This window comes from Mesoplodon densirostris, chromosome 14 (genome assembly GCF_025265405.1).
Source record: "Mesoplodon densirostris isolate mMesDen1 chromosome 14, mMesDen1 primary haplotype, whole genome shotgun sequence".
Lineage (NCBI taxonomy): Eukaryota > Metazoa > Chordata > Mammalia > Artiodactyla > Ziphiidae > Mesoplodon > Mesoplodon densirostris.
Genome location: NC_082674.1, coordinates 36,359,767 through 36,380,974, shown reverse-complemented (window position 1 = coordinate 36,380,974; position 21,208 = coordinate 36,359,767). Strand labels below are relative to the sequence as shown.

Genomic DNA, 21,208 nt, shown 5'->3' with positions numbered 1-21,208 from the left:
TGCTGATGAACTCTGGGATTCAGGCCATCACAGGACTTGCTACCATCCTTACCTTTTCCTTTTCATAAGTTTTCAACCAACAAGTTCTTCTCTGCTTGTTTAAGTGAAGTTGGGTAGGAGGCAGGAAGATGAACACAGCAAGATTATTTTATAGAAATAAATCTGCATCATTTTATAAGAATGAATCTTACTGAGAAGTGAATATTCAGTTATGGTGAAAATTCAGTTACGCTGTCATAATGGGTATAATAACGAGAGGAAGAGTTCTTCCTTATTTGATAACACTGTAGTGCCCCAAAGTGAAGTTTTCAAAATGGGAATGAAAAAAATAGGGAGAGTGGCCTGGTTATGTTATTTTCCTTATGTAAACTAGTGCTTTTTCATTAGTTTCTTCTGTAAGCAGGGTGAGAACCAACATTTCTACCCTTTTTCTATGAAAGGAAGTCAATTGAGTGTGAACTACACTGGAGTATAGTTATTTGCCCTAAAAATAATTTAGATGTTAAAATTTATAAAACTTAAACTGCTTTTAAACATTTTAAAAATAAATAGGTCTTTGAAGAGGATGTGGGTGGGTGTTAGGTCAGTAAGAGATTTCAGGTTTTAATGATTGAGAATTCTGACTGTTGAGTACAGAAAATTGAGTTGTTAAAACTTCTTTAATTAGCATATTTGTATATATTCAAAGATGAGAAATGCCCATATGTAACCTGAGGTATAGGAAGAATACCGTGCTAGTGTATCTAACCTTGGTATTTTGGCTTGTCGTGAAAGAAAAAAAAAATTTTGTTATACTGAGTAGTGAAGAACTCTTTACTGTACTGAAAAGCTACATTTCATAAACTGTTTTCAAGCCAGACTCTTGCTGTTCCTTTCTAGTTACTATTATAGGTCAGCAGAGTAGCTGAAAATTAAAGACCCTGAGGGATTTTTAGAGACCGTAACTCTTTTGTCTTAATTAAATGAAGTTGGTGCTCAACATCAATAAGCAGCACATAAAATTGGGGTTAAAACTGTTTGAAAAGACTTCTTTACCTGCATAGTAAATCTTCATTTCCAGGATGGAAAATTAGTGCCAATGACTATTTTCCATAAAACGGATTCTGAGGACTTGCAGAAGAAACCTCTCCTGGTACATGTATATGGAGCTTATGGAATGGATTTGAAAATGAATTTCAGGCCTGAAAGGCGGGTGTTGGTGGACGATGGATGGATATTAGCATATTGTCATGTTCGGTGAGTCAGCACATTTTGCCTGGCATATGAGTACTGGAGTATTGTCACATGTTCAAAATAACAGTATGTTGGGGAGCAGAAGGTTATTTTCTCATTTGTATTGTTGAATTCGTGCATTCTTAAACCTGTGCTAGTAGAACCTGATTCAGTAACATATTAATTAATCCGAAAAGCAAAAGGGTAGATTTTTTGGATTTTACACCAGATTTTTAGGACTTTTAGAATAGATGAACCAAGCTCTGTACTTTCTTAGTTACATTATTATTTCCATTTAATTCTCATGAGTTTGGGTTTTTCTAAAATAGCCTCTTAAGCTGGACTCCCTTTTTTCCACTGTAACTTCCATTTTATTTAAGCTGTTTTCAGGACACAATTAGTATTATGTTTCTGCTTAAAATTCTTTACCACTTCCCCATCTCCACAATAAAATCCAAATACCTCAGTGTAGTATTTAACGTCCTAATGACTTGGCTTATCTTTGTAGTGGCATCTGTCATCACTTCCCAAACATGTCCTGCTCTCCAGCCATGCACATCCTACACATCCAGCCTTGCTACATGCTTTCAAATGACAACCTCTTTCCCCTCTGTGCCTTTGCACATGCTGTGTCTTGATGCCTTCCCTTTCTTTGCCCTTCTGGGAACCCACATTCTTCCTTCAAGACTCAGCTTAGGTATCACCTCCTTAAAGCATTCATGTTCCTGACTCCTATATATGCCCCTTACCTGACAGGTTGGATGGATATTCTCTCCTCTGGTTCTGGTTCTGTTATAGCAGCAACCACATTGCTTGGTAGCTATTCTCTTTCCCCACAAAATTATGACCTCTAGGACAGAGGATTCTACTTATATATATATATATATATATATATATGTGTGTGTGTGTGTGTGTATATATATATATATATGTGTGTGTATATATATATTTTTTTTTTTTTTTTTTTTTTTTTTTTTTTGCGGTACGCGGGCCTCTCACGTTTGTGGCCTCTCCCGTTGCGGAGCACAGGCTCCGGACGCGCAGGCCCAGTGGCCATGGCTCACGGGCCCAGCCGCTCCGCGGCATGTGGGATCCTCCCGGACCAGGGCACGAACCCGTGTCCCCTGCATTGGCAGGCGGACTTCTCAACCACTGCGCCACCAGGGAAGCCCTACTTTTTTATATTTTTAAGGCCTGCATTTAGCACAGTGTCTGGTAAACAGTAAGCAGGCACTCAAAGCATATTTGTTGAGTCAGTTTTTTTTTTTAAGGAAGATTTTTTTTTTAACAACTAGTCAAAAAATGATACTGTTTTTCCATATTAGGTACTAGAGTCTTGCAAAGCTGACCATTAGATCTATTATAGATATTATTCTTATTTAAATTAGGTGATCTTTAAAATCCCTCTCATTTCTAAGATTCTCTATTTTTAAAACTAGAATAAGGTTTCATAACTGACTCATTACTAAATTATGTCACTTAAATTATTAAATCTTTAATATGACACTACCTTTGCATGTTTCAGTTCTGACTCTGCCAGTTCCACTAATTTTTTCTGAATGCAGCAACTCTTCTTGTCTTAAAATCTCTACGTTCTTGTTTTACAGATACAGATATTTTTTCAAATTTCTGACAGCATAATTGTTGGGACGTTTCATCCTACAGAACATCTTTATTTTTCACTCTTACTTTATCCAGTGCTTTATTACCATTTTCATAATCCAGTGGTGACCTAGATTTTTGATAGAGGAGATCCCTTAGCAGCTTGAGATTCTCTTAAGTAATATTTTAAAAGGTCAGAAAGTTTGAGGTCCTCATCAGCTGACACTTTTTCTTGTTTTATCAAACAGTTCTGAACCTTTAAGAAAAACTTGCATATATGTGTAGAAACCTGAGTTCCTAAAGCATATAATGAAGAACCAATTCTGTTGTAATCATCTGCAGCACTTTTGTGGGATCTCGTCATCCTATCAGATTTAGCAGATGCATCCTTAACACGGTTATGATACTCTAAAAGGAATGTTCGTTCATGCTCAAAGAAATCATCTGCATCCTTTACGCAAGAAACAACTACTTCATCTGCTGATTTAACCACATTTCTTTTTTTTTTTTTTTTTGCGGTACGCGGGCCTCTCACTGTTGTGGCCTCTCCCGTTGCGGGGCACAGGCTCCGGACACGCAGGCTCAGCGGCCATGGCTCACAGGCCCAGCCGCTCCGCGGCATGTGAGATCTTCCCGGACCGGGGCATGAACCCATGTCCCCTGCATCGGCAGGCGGACTCTCAACCACTGCGCCACCAGGGAAGCCCTGATTTAACCACATTTTTAAAGAAATCTTCAAGTTTCTCTTTTTTATTTTTTCCTCGCACAGTCAAATCTTGATTATATTCCAGGAAGACATAGAAATTTAAATCTTTCCTCAAAATGGGGTGTGCTGCCATACAACGCAGGAACACTTCATGCACTGCAACAGTCTTCTTGAATATTGCCAAATATACTCAGCTTCCAGCTCCTGTTTCATTTTTGTGAATTCTTCCTTTGTCATAGACCCTTCTCCTCGAAGTTTCTGTAGTTTTTCCCTTGAGGCATCAAAATCAGGTCTTGGTGGTGCTTGGAGGGATGATGTAACCTGCATAGTCTTCACTTTCAATGACGGAATCATGAAGCCAGATAAGTTCCTCGTGTTGTCCAACAACAGAAAACTCATTTTGTTTAAAATTTGGCAGTGAACTCTTTGTGTGAACAGTGAATTTTAGTTTCTCTCTCTTACTAAGAGCATCAGAAGTGTCCACCTGTAGAGCAGCATCACTTTGAAGATCTACATTTATTGCTTTAAGTTCGAGGTCCTCCTCTGAGAGGAAGTCGGGGCCGTCCTGCAGGGTTGGCAGGGCCCGGCGCGCCAGGGGAGAGGATGGTGTTGGGGAGGCACAGAGCGAGACATTAGTGCCAGGCTGGTGAGGCCCCCATGCCTGCCCCACGCCTGCTGCGCGCCCGGGTCTCAGCGCGCCTTGAATCAATTTTTGATTGACTGTGTCGGGTTGGCAAACTTTTTCTCTGAAGAACAAAATAGTAAACATCTTAGGCTTTGCAGGCCACATGGTCTCTGTTGCATATTCCTGGTTGATATTTTTTTTCCCAACCTTTAAAAATGTAAAAATCCTTCTTAGCTCAAGGGCCATACAAAAACAGGCCCCTGGGGAGATTTAACCCGCAGGCTGTAGTTTGCTGACCCTGACCTATATATCATTAACATTTTTTCCCCACTAAAACTTTTTTGCCCTTTAATTTCAGGGGAGGTGGTGAGTTAGGCCTCCAGTGGCACGCTGATGGCCGTCTAACTAAAAAACTCAATGGCCTTGCTGACTTAGAGGCTTGCATTAAGACACTTCATGGCCAAGGCTTTTCTCAGCCAAGTCTAACAACCCTGACTGCTTTCAGTGCTGGAGGGGTGCTTGTGGGAGCATTGTGTAATTCTAATCCAGAGCTGCTGAGAGCTGTGACTTTGGAGGTAAGTACTCTGCCTCTACAGTTTACAGAATAGGGAGGCGTGAAGTAATAGATGCTCTAAGAAAAATTTTGTTACAGTTTTACCATACCATAGGAGTATAACAAAGCTTTTAAACTTTAAGCACAGAATTATAGCTCTGGGAGAACTTCCCTGACAGTGTTCTTTATTGATTTTTAAGGATTTCCTCTGAAGGATATTAATGGCTATTCCCACTGATCATTTTTTATTTGTAAGAACATTTAGAGTTGGTGGAAAAGAGACAAAGCACATACGAAACACCAGATCCAGGAAGTCAGGCCAAGCACACTGACTCTGGAATGTGTGAAATCCTTTGACTCTTCTTGCCCATCAACATTTCATTCCTGGATTTAGGGGCTCTCTATTTTCACATACCCTATTCTTATTAATGGTCTTTAGGAATATTTTCCTATACTTCAATTGAAATATCTTTTCCTGTTCTGAAAAGGCTCTATAGTCTTTTCCTGATGTCCAAAGTTATGAAATTATAGCCGCTCATTTCACCTCCATCTTTCTCCTGCTTCCTGGTTAGTGTAGGGGAGAAAGAAATTTTCCTCTTCCCTCTAGGTTCTTCTGGCTGGTTTCAGAATTAAATTGACATGAGACAGATTAACAGGGGAAAAATCAAACAAAAGTTTAATAACATGTATACATGGAAGAGACCCACCAGCAGACTGAGTAACTCACCAAAATGACCAGAATGGTGGCCATGGTTATTCACCTTAAAACACCATCTTCAGCTAAAGATGGAAGAGGATGTTAGGGGTAAGACTTCAAGGGGTAGAAGGCAGTTCACATGGAGGTGGAAAAGCAAAAGTTTGGTAAACATGTTTGCTGGGTTAGCAGAGGCCATGGGACACAGAGTGGACTCTGGTCTCTAAGCATTTCCCCACCACAGCTAGTCCATATTTATTATCTAGTGATGTTCCTGTAATACACCCTCTATCTAAATTCTTCAGGCTGTTAGGGAGAAGATCAAAGTTTCTTCCTGAGTCTTTTGGGCCTTGATTGTTTTCCGCTTGAAATAATCTGGGGGTGACAAATTTTGTTCTTCTACAGTAGATACTCTAGAAGATAATGACTAGGATGGAGAGAGTAAATTATTTTCAGGTTTTTTTTTTTTTTTGAGGGTGTGGGCTATACATTGTGGGCTTGTATTAAGTAAATAAGTGTTAAATATTCCTGATCTGTAAATCTGTTTTTTAAGAGAAATACTAAGTACAGAAGGGAAAAAACTCTATGCACAAAGATAATAATGGCAGAATTATAAAGAAAATGCAACTAACCTTTGACTTTTAGAAATCAGAAAGGAGGGCTTCCCTGGTGGTGCAGTGGTTAGGAATCCGCCTGCCAGTGCAGGGGACACGGGTTCAAGCCCTGGTCCGGGAAGATCCCACATGCCACGGAGCAACTAAGCTTGTGCGCCAGAACTGCTGAGCCTGCGTGCCACAACTACTGAAGCCCGTGCGCCTAGACCCCGTGCTCTGCAACAGGAGGCCACTGCAATGAGAGGCCTGCGCACCTCAACGAAGAGTAGCCCCCACTCGCCACAACTAGAGATAGCCCGCACGCAGCAAGGAAGACCCAACACAGCCAAAAATAAATAAATTTTAAAAAAGAAAGAAATCAGAAAGGAAATAATCAGAAATATATAAGAATATTTATCCCACATTGCTTATAATAGTGAAGAATTGGAGGTAACGCAGTTATCCCACAATTCATTCAAAGTTTGGAGCCCGTTATGTCTGATTAGTAAACCTAAGTCATGTGGCTACTCTCACTCTGAGGGAAAGCTGGGAAAGGAACTATCTGGCATTTAGCTCCTCTACAGTGAGAGGCAGGCTGTCTCATAAGGTTAGGGATAGTCTAAATGCAGAAAAGGAGCTAACATGCTAGGAAGCCAAAAAGAATTGCATTTGCCCATATTTGCTTAATGTTAATAAAAGAGAAAGCTGCAAAACATGTTAACAGAAGATCATATAGCTATATGAACAAAGCAGCTCCCATTTTATTAAATGTTTTAATACTGGTTATAAGCCAATGAGTGACATTCTTTTTCAACTTGGATAATTTCCAGATTTTCTTCAATTAGCATTTATTACCTTTTTATAATGTAAAATGTCCAACTGAGTTTATTCATGTGTTGTTGGGGTTTTATTTTTAATTTTTTATTTATTTATTTTTAGCTGTGTTGGGTCTTCGTTGCTGCACGCAAGCTTCTCTAGTTGTGGCAAGCGGGGGCTATTCTTCATTGCAGTGGTGGGCTTCTCATGGTGGTGGCTTCTCTTGTTGCAGAGCACAGGCTCTAGGCACGTGGGCTTCAGTAGTTGTGGCACATGGGCTCAGTAGTTGTGGCTCATGGGCTCTGGAGCACAGGCTCAGTAGTTGTGGCACATGGACTTAGTTGCTTGGCAGCATGTGGGATCTTCCCAGCCCAGGGCTCGAACCCATGTCCCCTGCATTGGCAGGTGGATTCTCAGCCACTGCGCCACCAGGAAAGCCCTTATTTTTAAGTTTTAATTGTGGTAAAATAACATAAAATTTACCATCTCAACCTTTTTTTTTTTTTTTTGGCGGTACGTGGGCCTCTCACTGCTGTGGCCTCTCCCACTGCAGAGCACAGGCTCCGGACGCGCAGGCCCAGTGGCCATGGCTCACGGGCCCAGCCGCTCCATGGCATGTGGGATCTTCCCGGACCGGGGCACACACCCGCATCCCCTGCATCAGCAGGCGGACTCTCAACCACTGCACCACCAGGGAAGCCCCGATCTTAACCATTTTTAAGCGTGTTCAGTTCAGTAGTGTTAAGTACACTCAACGTTATTGTGCAGCCAGTTTCCATAACTCCTCATCTTGCAAAACTGAAACTCTGTACCCATTAAATAGCAACTCCCCAATTTCTCCTTCCTCTGGACCCTGGGAACCACCATTCTAGTTTTCTATGAATCTGACTACACTAAGGTACCTCCTATATAAATGGAATCGTACAATGTATTATACGTCTTTTTTTTTTTTTTTTTTTTTTTTGCCGTACGCAGGCCTCTCACTGTTGTGGCCTCTACCGTTGCGGAGCACAGGCTCCGGACGCACAGGCTTAGCGGCCATGGCTCACGGGCCCAACCGCTTCGCGGCATGTGGGATCTTCCCAGACCGGGGCACGAACCCATGTCCCCTACATCTGCAGGCGGACTCTCAACCACTGCGCCACCAGGGGAGCCCTATATGTCTTTTTATAACTGGTTTATTTCACTTAGATAATGTTCTCAAGGTCCATTGTGTTGTAGCAGGTGTCAGATTTTCCTTCTTTGTAAATCTGAATTTCATTGTGTCATTGTATTTATATTTTGCTTATCCATTCATCTGTCAGTGGACACTTGGGTTATGTCCACCTTTTGGGTATTGTAAATACTGCTGTGAACAGGGGTGTACTCTTCAAGACCGTGCTTTCATTTCTTTTGGATATATACCTAGGAATAGAATTACTGGATCATATGATAATTCTAAGTTTAATTTTTTAAGAAACCAACATACTCTCTGCATCATTTTACATTCCCACCAGCAGTGCACAAGTGTTCCAGTTTGTCCACATCCTTGCCAACACTTTTTTTTTCTTATAGTAGCCTAATGGATGTGAGGTGGTGGCATTTATTATGTGAATAAAAGAAACAAAACTAAAAGCAAAAATTGTGAAATTGGAAGATAAACCCTTTGTCATTTAAGGAGTCTGAATACCTTAAAAGCCAGTTATAAATCACAGTCCCTGGTTACAGACTGGCTGATTAATCTGGCTCCTGGGAATGTACATAACTTCTTGAGCTTTGTTCTGTGACGTCAGCATGTATATTCATAAAGTATAGTATTTTTCTGAAACTCATTTTACCAATTTATTAATTGAAGGTTAAATTTCTCTGGCTTTTTTTTTTTTTAAGGCACCTTTCTTGGATGTTCTCAACACCATGATGGACACTACACTTCCTCTGACATTAGAAGAATTAGAAGAGTGGGGGAATCCTTCATCTGATGAAAAACACAAGAACTACATAAAACGTTACTGCCCCTATCAAAACATTAAACCTAAGGTAGTGAAAGACAGTTAATGACATACTATGCTGAAGTGATAGAGAGAATAATGAAAGGATATTTACCCGAGCCAAAGCAGGAATTTAGTAAGGCCTTAGATTGTTTCTTATAATACTCAAACACCTTTCAGCCCCTTCTCTGCTCATACTCCATGTTTGTTTCAACTTAATAGCTCAGGAGAATAGATTCAATAAGATCAAGGTCTCACTAGTCAAGAAAAGGTTATTCCAGGTAACAAATCGTCTAGTATTGTGATGCCATATATCTCTCAAGAATATCAAATGAGAAAAAAAATTCTAGCACTTAGGGAAAAAGAAATTGGAGGTAATTGTTTTTCATAATCCATAAGGTGGAAAGGGACCATAAGGAATAATATAAATTCTTTGTACATCTCTTTTCTTTCAGCATTATCCTTCGATTCACATCACAGCTTATGAAAATGACGAACGTGTGCCTCTGAAAGGAATTGTAAACTATACTGAGAAACTCAAGGAAGCCATCGTGGAGCATGCTAAGGACACCGGGGAAGGTAGGAGACCACCTGGGAGCAGGGGACGTAGCTACATGGACTCTCACCTTCAGTGTACTGCTCAGAGTAGTACTGCAGACCAAATCAGTCACCCACGATTTTAGACAAATCACCGTTTTTCCTATGTCAACTACCCATTCGAAGCAAATGTAGTAACTACAACTGCCTCGCCTGTTTTTCAAAGGACAGCATTAAAATAAGGTAGGCAAGGCACAAAGAAAAAAGTAAATTTAAATATCTACATAACTTGGAGGTGTACTATCATACCGTATCAGATCATTCATTCTTTAACAAAATTAATTGAGCTATTATTCTTGGGAATCTCTAAAAACAAATTCTGAAGTTTTTGCTCTGGAGCTTCAGTGCCCAAACTGGCAGCTTTAATTTTCTCTGTATCTTTCAATTTTACTAGACAAGCACTCTTACCGTTTTTCCTTGCCAAGACATGCCAGGACCTTCTGGGCTCAGAGTCAGGGTCTCACATACAAGTTTCCAGACAGTTGCCCTGTATTCAGTTCTGTGTCTCACTCTCACCCATTGCTATAGTTGGTGTTTCCAGGTCACAAGGCTCTCAGATTCCATAAGAACGATTGGCTTCCTTCTCCATGTAGCCCTGTAGTCTCTTCCATCCAGCTTCCTCTGCCTCTGGGCCTCCTCCTGCTTTTCCTGTTTCAAAAATTTGTTTTCTACTGCTCTCCCCACCTCTCCTGTCTTTGTTGGTGGTGGTGGTGGTGGCTTATGCCTTTCTCCTTCACTGTTATTTTAATAAAATGAGTGCTTGGAAGGAGCCAGGTGAAATGGGTGGGTCTCAGTTGGCAGAAAACCTTCTAATTGTTTCATATGTTAACTCTTTCAGGTTATCAAGCCCCCAGTATTATTTTAGATATTCAGCCTGGAGGCAATCATGTGATTGAGGATTCTCACAAAAAGGTATGCTATCAAGCCCCTCTAAGTTGACAGATTCCCAATTAGTGATGTGTTGTACTTGGCCTTTCAGTGGTTGCAGCAGGGTTTGTGCTGGCTGCTTCACCAACCGTCAGGTCTATGGCTGAGACCTGAGGGGGAAGGAGGAACTCAGAGTCAATAAAGAGAAAAGGTACTTGATACATGAGCTCTGTCAGAGAAAGTAGTTGAATCTCAGTTCTTGGGAGCCTTCTGCCTCTGTGCCAAATAAAAAACACCTTTGCCATAAATTGCCGACTTAAGGGTTAGGTGAAGATGGATGGACAAGGAGAGACTTGAACACTGGAGTTTTACCACAAAGGCCTTCTTTCTAATTTTTAAAATGTGTTTCTTTTAGATTACAGCCCAAATTAAATTCCTGTACGAGGAACTTGGACTTGACAGCACCAGTGTTTTTGAGAATCTTAAGAAATATCTAAAATTCTGAAATGCTGCATTCAGTGGAAATTGGAAACACACTGAAATATTTCAGTCATATTTCCAGTTGCATTAACAAAAGTGAGTTTTTTAAGTTAGTAAATAATTTTTAAAATTTGCTTCTCCATCCAGATTTTGTTTTGTATACAGCTCAATTGCTTATACCATTGTCTCCATTGATGCACATGCCTCTTAACCTAGGAAAGTAGTTTTCAAACCATGCTCTGTAGAAGGACATAGAGAAGGGAGTGAAGGAAGGATTGGTGACAGCAGAACTTTCCCCTTTCCCGCATCAGAACAGGTTTGTTTTACTCTGATTTTCTTGGAACAGTTTACAAATCAAGGTCCTGCTTCTTTGCTAGTGAACATTTTTAGATACTCTAGCAGTTAAGTCATCCTCCAATTTCTGTACCTGCGTTTTATGGAAGAAGATGATATTCCTCACATTAAAATTCATTAGATCTCTCTAATATTCTGGAGTCCTAAGGTGCTCTGATCATCTGTTATTGAGGCTAACACAAGTTCCTGCAAGGGATAATTTTCTCTTAAACACTTTATTATTCTTGAAAAACATTTGAGAACCTATCCTAAAGCAGTTTCACTCAAGCTACAGAGATATCTAAGAATTAATTACCGTTCACAAAGTTCACCCAGCACCATGCTGCTGTACGTGAAGTCACTGCAAATGCTTACAACAGAACAGAATGCCAGCGTCTCCATCTCTTTCACAGAGGTGCCTAACACAAGCTGTACAGTATGTTCAGTACACTGGAATAGCATGCCCGGTTGGAAACAAAACATCTGTCTTGGAATGCTGTTTGGTGATGAAGGAGATTCCTCGTGTTGTATTCAAGGATGAGTCCTTCTCCTTTGTCCAGTGTAATGGCATGCGTATCAACTTCATGGCCTTTGTAGGCAGAATTGGTACTTAACCTTATCCTTACTCTTGTGGGAATATTTGAAATCATTTCCTTTAGATTTAGCAGTGATAATTCTCCAAAATTCAGAACCATGAGGAAGACTCTGTCTATGCCATCCAGCTCTCTTGTGTACACAACAGAGTGGTTGTCATTCCTCAAGTAGCAAAACCAGCCCCTGCTGAAGAGTGGCTCATTGGCATGAAGCAGACTTAATTCTTGATATAGCTTCAGTGCTGATCTGGGCTGAGTCTTTTGGACCTATTTTTTTAAAAAAGAATATTCACATAAATGTTTGATTCTAAGAGTATCAAATAAGGAATTACTTCCCAAAAAAACCTTGCTTCTATTTTAACCCTTAAAACAACTACCAACTTTTAAGTATTAATAAGTAGGTAAGAATAGTTTATTTAACTACCAATAGAAACTACAAATTCAGGGTTTCACCTTGTCTGGGAGTGACTGCTGCATGCACAGTTCTCTGCTACGTCTTGGCCAGAGCTGATGTAGAGGCCAAATTTGACTCCACTAAATGTCCATGTCTAAGTTGATGGATATTTAACTTGCCTAAACAAAGTCCCTTTATGCGATGCTTAACTGGCAGGAAAGCAGCCATCATGGCCATGGACTCCGAGCACCTCTGCTGGACGGGGGCTTCTCTGTTCTTTATTGTAGAATAATGTGTAGGTTGGTGTAACATTAACAGATGTTAATTATGAACAGAAAATGGCAGAAAGGGATGCAAAGCAAAATGCTGCCTAAAGTGAAAGTTAAAATATGCCCATTAAAGAAGATGAGGGTTAATTTTACAGCTGTATAAAATATACATAATTTAATGTATTTTTCTTGTTTTCCTTTAACATTTTAAGCATCTTGTGTTATTATATTAAATGTCATTTTAATGGCAGAATAATATTCTAATGAATGGTTATACAATACTTAATCATTCCCTTTCATTTTGACATTCAAGTTTCTAATATGCTTCCCCCATATTTGGATTATTTATTTAAGATATAAATATCAGAAAGACAATTAATATGTCAAGGAGTATGGATACTTGATACATAATGCCAAATTTGTCTTCATAAAAGCTGTTGCCAAATCAGTGATAGCATTCATTTCATTGTAGTCTTGCCAGCCATGTTGACCTCAGTGGTACTGGTGGTTGTTTGGGGCAGGTGCGTAATGTTTAGTGAATATCTAATGAATGTCTGAAAAAAATGTTTATTCTGTGTTTATCAGGTACAAAGGTGTTTATGGTACATGTATATGGTATATGTATATGACTTGTCAAATTACTACTAACATTTTCTATAGCCTTAGATAATGCATGAAGAAGCATAGTTCAGTGCCACTCACATAAGAAGTGCCCAGTAAGTGTTAACTATTATTTTTGTCTATTCATTTACCACTTTCTAGAAGAATGTTGAAGTGTCTCTCTGTAATTGTGGATTTATCAGTCTTTCTTTGCATTTCTCATAGTACTTGTTTTATACATTTTGAAGCTATTGTTAGATGCATAGATTCATGATTTATAGGGGAATGTTCTTTCATCAGTTTTTGAAAATTGCCTTTGTCTCATGCTTTTCATATTGAATTCTATTTTGTCTGCTATTAAATATTTCCACACCTGCTTTTTGTAACTTTATTGTTTTAAATAGAAAATGCATGCATACAATATAAAATTCAATTATAAGAATAATATATAAATGGTTTTCTTCAATACCATCCCCTAGCTTCCCATTTTCTCTCCCAGAGATAAACGCTATTACTGTTTATATTCTTTCATTTTATGTTTCATATGAAATGATACATTCTGTGCCTATGCAGACATAGGTAGATATACTTTTTCCTGTTTACACAAATAGTGGCGTGTTGCCATTCTGTACCATTTTTTTAATTATTTAGTATATGTTAGAGGTGGTCTCTTATCAATGCACAGAGAACTCCCTCATTCTTTTTCACAGCTGCGTACTTGTCTCTTGTATAGATTAACCATAATTGATTCAACTGGCTTTCTGTTGATGAAATATATAAATCATTTCCAGAGTCTTCTGCTATTACGAACAGTGATGCACAATCCCACTACTGGGCATATACCCTGAGAAAACCATAATTCAAAAAGAGTCGTGTATCACAATGTTCATTGCAGCTCTATTTACAATAGCCAGGACATGGAAGCAACCTATGTGTCCATTGACAGATGAATGGATAAAGATGTGGCACATATATACAATGGAATATTACTCAGCCATAAGAAGAAACGAAATGGAGTTATTTGTAGTGAGGTGGATGGACCTAGAGACTGTCATACACAGTGAAGTAAGTCAGAAAGAGAAAAATAAATACCAGATGCTAACACATATATATGGAATCTAAAAAATAAAATAAAAAATGGTTCTGAAGAACCTAGGGGCAGGACAGGAATAAAGATGCAGACATAGAGAATGGACTTGAGGACATGGGGAGGGGGAAGGGTAAGCTGGGAAGAAGTGAGATTGGCATGGACTTATATATACTACCAATGTAAAATAGATAGCTAGTGGGAAGCAGCCACAGAGCACAGGGAGATCAGCTCAGTGCTTTGTGACCACCTAGAGGGGTGGGATAGGGAGAGTGGGAGGAAGACGTAAGAGGGAGGATATGTGGGGATATATGTATATGTATAGCTGATTCACTTTGTTATAAAGCAGAAACTAACACACCACTGTAAAGCAATTATACTCCAATAAAGATGTTAAAAAAAAAAAGAAAATCAATTGGATAGGTTAAAAATCATGTTATATAAATTTATATTTCTTTAAAAAAAACAGTGCTGCAGTAGAGATCCTCGAATATTTATCATTTTCCACATGTGCAAGTATTCCTAGATACAGATATCTAGGAACGAAATTACTAAGTTAAAGAGTATGTTCATTTTTTTGTTTTGAAAGCTACAGCCAGGTGACAAGGTTTGTTTTTGTTAGCATTTGCCTGTAATATCTTTATTTTAATTCTTTCTGTGTCCTTTTGTTTTAGCTACGTCTCTTAATGTCAGATTTTGTCTTTGTTTTCTAATCTAAGAGTTTATATCTTTTAATAGGTGAATTTAACCCATTTATATCTATGATTACCATGTTTAGACATAATCCTGTAGCCTTATTTTTTATTTTAGTTGTACTAATGTTTTATTTTAGTTGTACTAATGTTTTATTTTCTTCCTTTTTAGCTTTTTATTGGATCAATTGGTTTTATGTAATTTTTCTCCTTCTAGTATCATTTGAAAATTACGCATTTATTGGCCAGAGCTGATGTAGAGGCCCCCTTTTCTTCTCATGGTTACCCTTAAAACTGTAATAACCATTTAAAACATTTTTTTCAACATACAGAGCAGCGCTGTCCAGTAGAACTTCCTGCAGTGCCGAAAGTTCTGTTTCTGTGCTGTACAATATGGTAGCCACTAGCTACTGAGCACTTCAAGTGTTGCTAGTGTGAAACAGGAACTGAACTTTTAATTCTGTTTTAGTAGTGACAGTGGTTAGTGGCTACTGGACAGCTCAAAACTAGAGTGAGTTACTGTTTCCATCCTTGTAAAGTGCATTAGCCTGCACGCATGTGCGTTTGCTCACTCTCACACACACACACCCCCTCCCTGCCACCACTTCCCATATAGAAATAAATCACTAAGATTTTTACTCCAGAGTACCTTATTTTACATTATGTATCAAAAATTATTCATTCTTAAGTTTTGTTGGTTCCTTTCCTCACTATGTTTTATACATCATGCCCTCCTTTTAGATTCCTTTTTGGTTTTGTTGGAGTGCCCAATTTCTCTTTCAGAAACTGGCTATACATGGTAAAATTTGGGTCCTTGCTTTTCCATCTCTGTTTTGCTCCTGAATGCTAGTTTGAATGGATATAGGATTCTTTGTTTAGAATCAAGTTTCCATTACAACTTTGAAGGTAAAGTTCTAATGTGTTTTAGTATCCAGTTGAGAAGTCTGATGACAGTCCAATTTTCAGTCCTTTTCTCAGGCAATCTATTTTCGAGTTTGGTTTCTTTCTGTATATTTTTAGGTTTTCTCTTTATTAGTCTGTTCTTTTCTAGAACTCGTTTTTTGTTATCTGTTGGAATTTCTAGATTTATTCTCCACATATCAAAAATTTTCTCTTTATACTGTTAACTTCTTTGCCTTTTTTTTCCCATTTCCCTTGGAATATCAATGTCTTTTGTTACATGCAATGCAAATGAAAAGCCCTTTTTTTATTGCTATAAATTTACTATGGTGTTTCATATTTTGATTGTGTATTAAAATATAATCATGTTGTGTTTAAAAAAAAATGCTTTGTCTTTTTACAGTACACTTTGGGATAAACCCTTGAGTATTAGAACTTCTATTTTATTGTTTATTTTGACAATATTTTTGTATTTCTAAGATCTAATCACTTCTTTAAAAGAGTGTCAAGGGCTATATAAAACAATAGTCTATCAGGGAGGGAGCAGTTTTACTAATAATGAAGTCTTATGTTATATTTTCTTCGCTTTCTACAATGTTTTGTTAGGAATGGTGTCTCCCTTTCATGGTCTTAATTTTTCTCAAATGTACTGTGATTTTTGGTGATTCATTTACTTTTGTATTTGATACTCCTTGTTTGCCTGTCTTCAGTTGCCTGCCTCTACTAACTGTGAGAAGCCAAGTTGGAGGTAGGTCTGGTTTGTCTTTGGGGTTGTAGGGGTTCTTTTCCTGTTTAATGGTGACCAGCTACCTAGGGTCCTACCCTCCTCTTAAGGCCTCTGTGAACTGAGGAGTAAAAACTCTTACTTTGGGGATCATTCCTCAGTGAATCATCCCAGGGAATTAGGTTTTCTTCTCCGTTTCTTTCTTCGACTGTGCTTGTAGAAGTTTAACACTATTTCAAGCTTTGCTCTACTCATTCAACACGAGTATGATCACCAAACAGGCCCTGAGTTTTTTCCTCAGGCAAATTCTGGGGCAGCCAGTTGCAGCGGTGGAGGAACATTCCTGCAGTGCTCTCACCTGTACCTGTCAGTGCTGTTTTCTCCTGTGTATTTTAGATTATGGTTTCTATGCTCTTGTTTCTTTGTAATCTTAATTTTACTCTCTATCTTCTAGAAAGTACCTAAATTCTCGCCTTGTTCTAGAGCTATTATGGAGGTGTTTTATTAAAATGGCATTGCCTGGGACTTTCGGTTATTTGATTATGATTTAGCATCCCTCCAAGCACTACTCATGATCATTTTAACGACTTGACTAATCTGACCATTATTTTAATATGCATTTACATTTTTCCATCTTTGCTGCTGTACTTTTTTATGTAGGATTTCTTACATATTGGATTCAGATTGGCCTATGGGAATATTTTGGACATTTGGACGTACTGAAAATCAGTAAGTGCACTTAATCCAAAACACAAATGTTAATCTACAGTTTTTGTGTTTCAGGGACCTATGACCATATAAAACAAAGTTATCCCTGGGGTGCTTGGATCAGGGAGATGTGGGAACCAGGAGGGTTTGCCTGAAGTTCCGTATCAGAATAATCTGGGGAGTGTTTTCAAAACACTTAGTAGATGCTATAAAACTTGTATCCTCATGTGGTGCCAGTAATTTCTCTCCCCCTTAAGTAGTTTAGATTGTGTTTTCCAGTGAAAACACCTGAAACTCACCTGAAGCCATTTCACATTTTTCTGGTCCAAGGAAATGTGTTTAGCACTTTGCTGGAATTAATGCATTCCTGTTTAAGGAATTTGTTTGCTGAACTTGGCAAAGTTGATCACCATGAGAACAGAAAATAGTATAGGCAAAAGCTGAAGGGTATGCTTTTCCAGAACAGCTACTTTTAGGGATTATTCATGCTTCAGTTTCTGTAGGTAAACAGCTTTGCTCTCAAGAATCTTACCCTAGATTGATTGATTGATCAATCTCCTACTTTCTTTCCTTCCTTTTGAGGGGTGGAATGGAGAAAGGATAGCAGGCTTGCTGAAAGCCCTCCAAAAAATGTTCTTAATATTTCATAGCTCAAAGTCATTCCAATGAAGAGTTGTGTATTCTGTATGATACTTCAGATGGTACACTTCTGCACCAGTTTGTATTTTCACAAAAACATGATTTGCAAACTCCTTAAAAATGAAAACTGCAAAAGAAGTCTATGTGATTGATTTAAAGAGCATCAGTTAAGGTTTTCCACAACTCAAGGTGAGTGTATGTTGTCAGCAACAGAAACTCATTTCCTGTTCTGGAGTTAGCATGAAATTTTCATTGATACTTACATCAACATTCACAGTGTGGTAATCTGAACTGGTGGGTAACCAGGTGTGATTGCCTTCAGAAAAACCAGCATTTGAGCTATTGTCCCACTGCATTGGTGACTTTGAGAGAAGAGTATCCTATGTCAAAAGACCATAAAGGAAAAAAACAGTGATCTGGTTATTAAAAAGAAATGTAATTTGGCCATGATTTACTTCAGAGGTATTTAATTCCCTATATTTCTCAGCTAGTACTCAAATTCATTAGCATTCATAAGGAAAAGGCCTTAATATTCAGAACATAAACCAGTTTTACGCTTTCAATTGGAAAATAGTTAATGACATCTTGAGTGTGAATAAACTACTAACTGAACATTGATACATGCTTGGAATCTTTGCTGCTTTTCCCTAAAAATGAGTAACGTAGGATTTCAAAATGTGCCATTTACAAACTCATTATAATGTGATACAGTGATCGGTGAATTCAGGCATGCAGCCATGTACAGGTGAGCCTAAATTGTATCCTTTTTAGCCTGGTTATCGCATGAGTGCACACACAAATTTAGGAGCTTAAATAGAAAAGGTTTTGTTGTGACTAAATATTAGGAAAATTGGATCTCACAATTGAAAGCTAACCATACAGATTATAGCTTTAAGGTCTTTCATCTGCCCAGCAACACAATTGTGAGATCCATAGCCTCAAACAAAAACAAAATTTAAACTTCTCAGGCCTAAGGCTGTCCATTACATTTGTTAGCACAAAGATTCTTCCTTTTATGTTATGGCCAAGTGAGATCTAGCAATACAGACAAGCACTATAATAAATGTTCTTAACTCCATGTTTCAGGTAAAGGGCATTCGAAACTCAAAACATGGCTTCTTAAATTTTGGTGCACCTGAGAATCAGCTGGAAAACATCTTTGAAATGCAGATCCTGGGCTCTACACAAGAAATTCAGTTGTGTGGCTCAGCAAGCAGCATTTTTAACAAGCTCCCCAATCAAGAAAGCTGAAAAATTCTCACTGCCTAACAAACAGTGAGAAACAAAAGCTAAGTAATCATGATTTTCAGCAACAGAATAGAAATAGTAAATTTTCTGATTTGGCAAAAAATGAGGATTTGGTGTGGTGCATGGTTAAGTTATATTAACTTACAACATCATAGGTTTCATTGAGATTTGTGGCTAAAATATTTCTCATTCCTATTTCTTCCCCGTAGTAAGTTATGGGAGTCCCAGGCAGTGTGAACACAAGCATGTTCATGATGTTGACATATTGTTCCCCCAGACGAGAAGTCAGCCGGTCATTGTCTGGTCCGCCAGTCTGAAACGCAGATACTTTATTTTAAGAGCACAGCTCTATACAGAGTTTTCTGAAAGATTTACCCTATTTCACAAAAAGTCCACCAGGCAGAAAAACATGGGTACCTTCGTATCAGCAAGCCTGCGTGTGAGTCCTAACCCAGCTCCTTGCTGTACAATTGACCATCTGACTGACTTGGCCATTATGATCAACAAAACGGTTATAACAGCTTACTTCACATTCATATTGCAAATAAGATGAAATTTATGAGGGTACATACTAATATTTTTGCACATTTGGGTAAGAGAATATTGACAGGAAAGGAAACAAGTGTTTCCTCCAAGGAGGGAACAGGTGGAGGGGACCGGGGTGAGAGAAAGACTTCTGATCTGTCCCTTTGTGTGTGTGTGACTTTTGAACTATTCAAAAAATTTTTTAAGTTAAAAGGTAAATGAACTTTTACAAAAATATTTACAGTCTAAGAAGAAATTTTGTACAGGACTTTGTATTTTTAAATATATTTCTTTGTTAAATGTTCTGATTATATATTTTAACATCTAGTCCTTATTTAAGAGTTTATTTAAATCACCTAACTTTTCCATTTTACAAATGATGAAACAAGCTCTGAGAAACTGCATCATTTATTCAGGTCAAGGTCATGAGGCAGAACCAGCCTTTGAACTTGAGTCTGAGAATATGAACTTGGTTGTTAGAATTCAGGAAAAAGGGAGCTTGCTTTTTTTATTCTTTAGATTTACTAAAACTGGCTTTACAATTATCTTTTTATAGACCATTGTATTTTTCTATTTTTATGGCCAGAAAATTAGGTCAAACTTTTCCACCGTTTATTCTTTTCATTATCTCAAAAGCATCTGACAAGAAACCTTGTGATTTCTCAAGTCTTCTGAACCTAGATCACTTTTCTTTCTCAGAACTGAAATCAAGATTAGCATTGGACAGAGATCAGGGCCTCTCACAGGCTGAGATCCAGTTGCCTATTAGACTTTGAGTATATGAAAAAACGTGCTACAACTACATGATAAAATTTGTATAGAGAGGGAGTACTTCTGGAATGGTGGAGTAAGGACCTCCAAATATCTCTACCATGAAAGCAAGGAGAATGCTGGCAAAAACTGTAAAAAATCCACTTTTTCAGGGGTGTTCAAGAAAAACAGCTGGATCTCAGAACAGCAAGCTTTGTATCATTTTAACTGGCCATAATCTCATGCCCCTCCCCTCAGATTCAAGATAGCCTTGGAAACCAACAGAAAATGTAAAAACCAGCAGCCTAGTAGCCACTGGAGGACCAAAATAGGTTTTGAGTTCATCAAAAGCCCCATCTCTAGAGAACTGGCACTGTTCGACCTTTCTAGCAGCTCACTTTTGGTTGGGTTTTTTCTTTATCTGATCTGACTCAAAGCTAACTGTGCAGATTGTCTTATCCCCAAGGCATTTGCCAAAAACAATCAGCAGCAATTGATCAATCATCATACTTCCCTGAGGTGGTGTTACCAACCTGGGCTAAACAGAGACTGACCAAAAACCTTTAAAAAGTTAGGAATAAGATGACCATAAAGGGCTCTGAAAGGCTCTGACATTTTCCTGGAATCTAGAAGCCTACACACATGCACAGGGCTGCACAGGTAGCCAGGGAAGCCCCAAGAATCCAATCTCTCCCCTCTGGCTAACCCTGAAACTCAAGCAGAAAGGAAAGACTAAGGCGGAGCTGTAAGCTGCCTACCAAAGTGTTGAAAGCATGCCCACCCCCGCACACAGCCCCTCAGCAAAGGCTGGGAGACTTAGGTTCAAGGCATCTAAGGAATCTTAACAATCATTAGCTGACCAAGCAGAGACTTCAGTGGTCGCACACAACAAGTAATACAGATTTTACAGAATTAATCCAAGAAAGTCACTGAAGAAACAAACACTGGAGAGGGGGAATATGATACCCAATATTTCTACACTTACTATTTAAAATACCGTGTTGGGGCTTCCCTGGTGGCGCAGTGGTTGGGAG

At 38.6% G+C, this 21,208-nt stretch overlaps 2 protein-coding genes and 1 pseudogene across 4 annotated transcripts in view; 1 reads left to right on the top strand and 2 right to left on the bottom strand.

Moving 5' to 3' along the window:
* PREPL (prolyl endopeptidase like) overlaps positions 1-13,269 on the top strand; it is a 58,113-nt gene extending 44,844 nt beyond the window's left edge. For all 3 annotated transcript variants that reach the window (XM_060117373.1, XM_060117372.1, XM_060117371.1), the window contains 6 exons: positions 1,061-1,236; positions 4,504-4,720; positions 8,668-8,817; positions 9,224-9,347; positions 10,204-10,277; positions 10,648-13,269. In XM_060117373.1, coding sequence (XP_059973356.1) covers positions 1,061-1,236; positions 4,504-4,720; positions 8,668-8,817; positions 9,224-9,347; positions 10,204-10,277; positions 10,648-10,737 — 831 coding nt within the window. In that variant the 3' untranslated portion in view covers positions 10,738-13,269. The remainder of the gene's footprint in view (positions 1-1,060; positions 1,237-4,503; positions 4,721-8,667; positions 8,818-9,223; positions 9,348-10,203; positions 10,278-10,647) is intronic.
* On the bottom strand, positions 2,708-4,310 carry LOC132502088 (sorting nexin-6-like; annotated as a pseudogene).
* The window catches only part of SLC3A1 (solute carrier family 3 member 1), a 31,570-nt gene continuing 21,826 nt past the window's right edge, over positions 11,465-21,208 (bottom strand). The window contains exons 8-10 of the mRNA XM_060117374.1: positions 19,045-19,212; positions 17,915-18,031; positions 11,465-11,905 (exon numbers count right to left, since the gene is read on the bottom strand). Of these exons, the coding sequence (XP_059973357.1) occupies positions 11,465-11,905; positions 17,915-18,031; positions 19,045-19,212 (726 nt within the window). The remainder of the gene's footprint in view (positions 11,906-17,914; positions 18,032-19,044; positions 19,213-21,208) is intronic.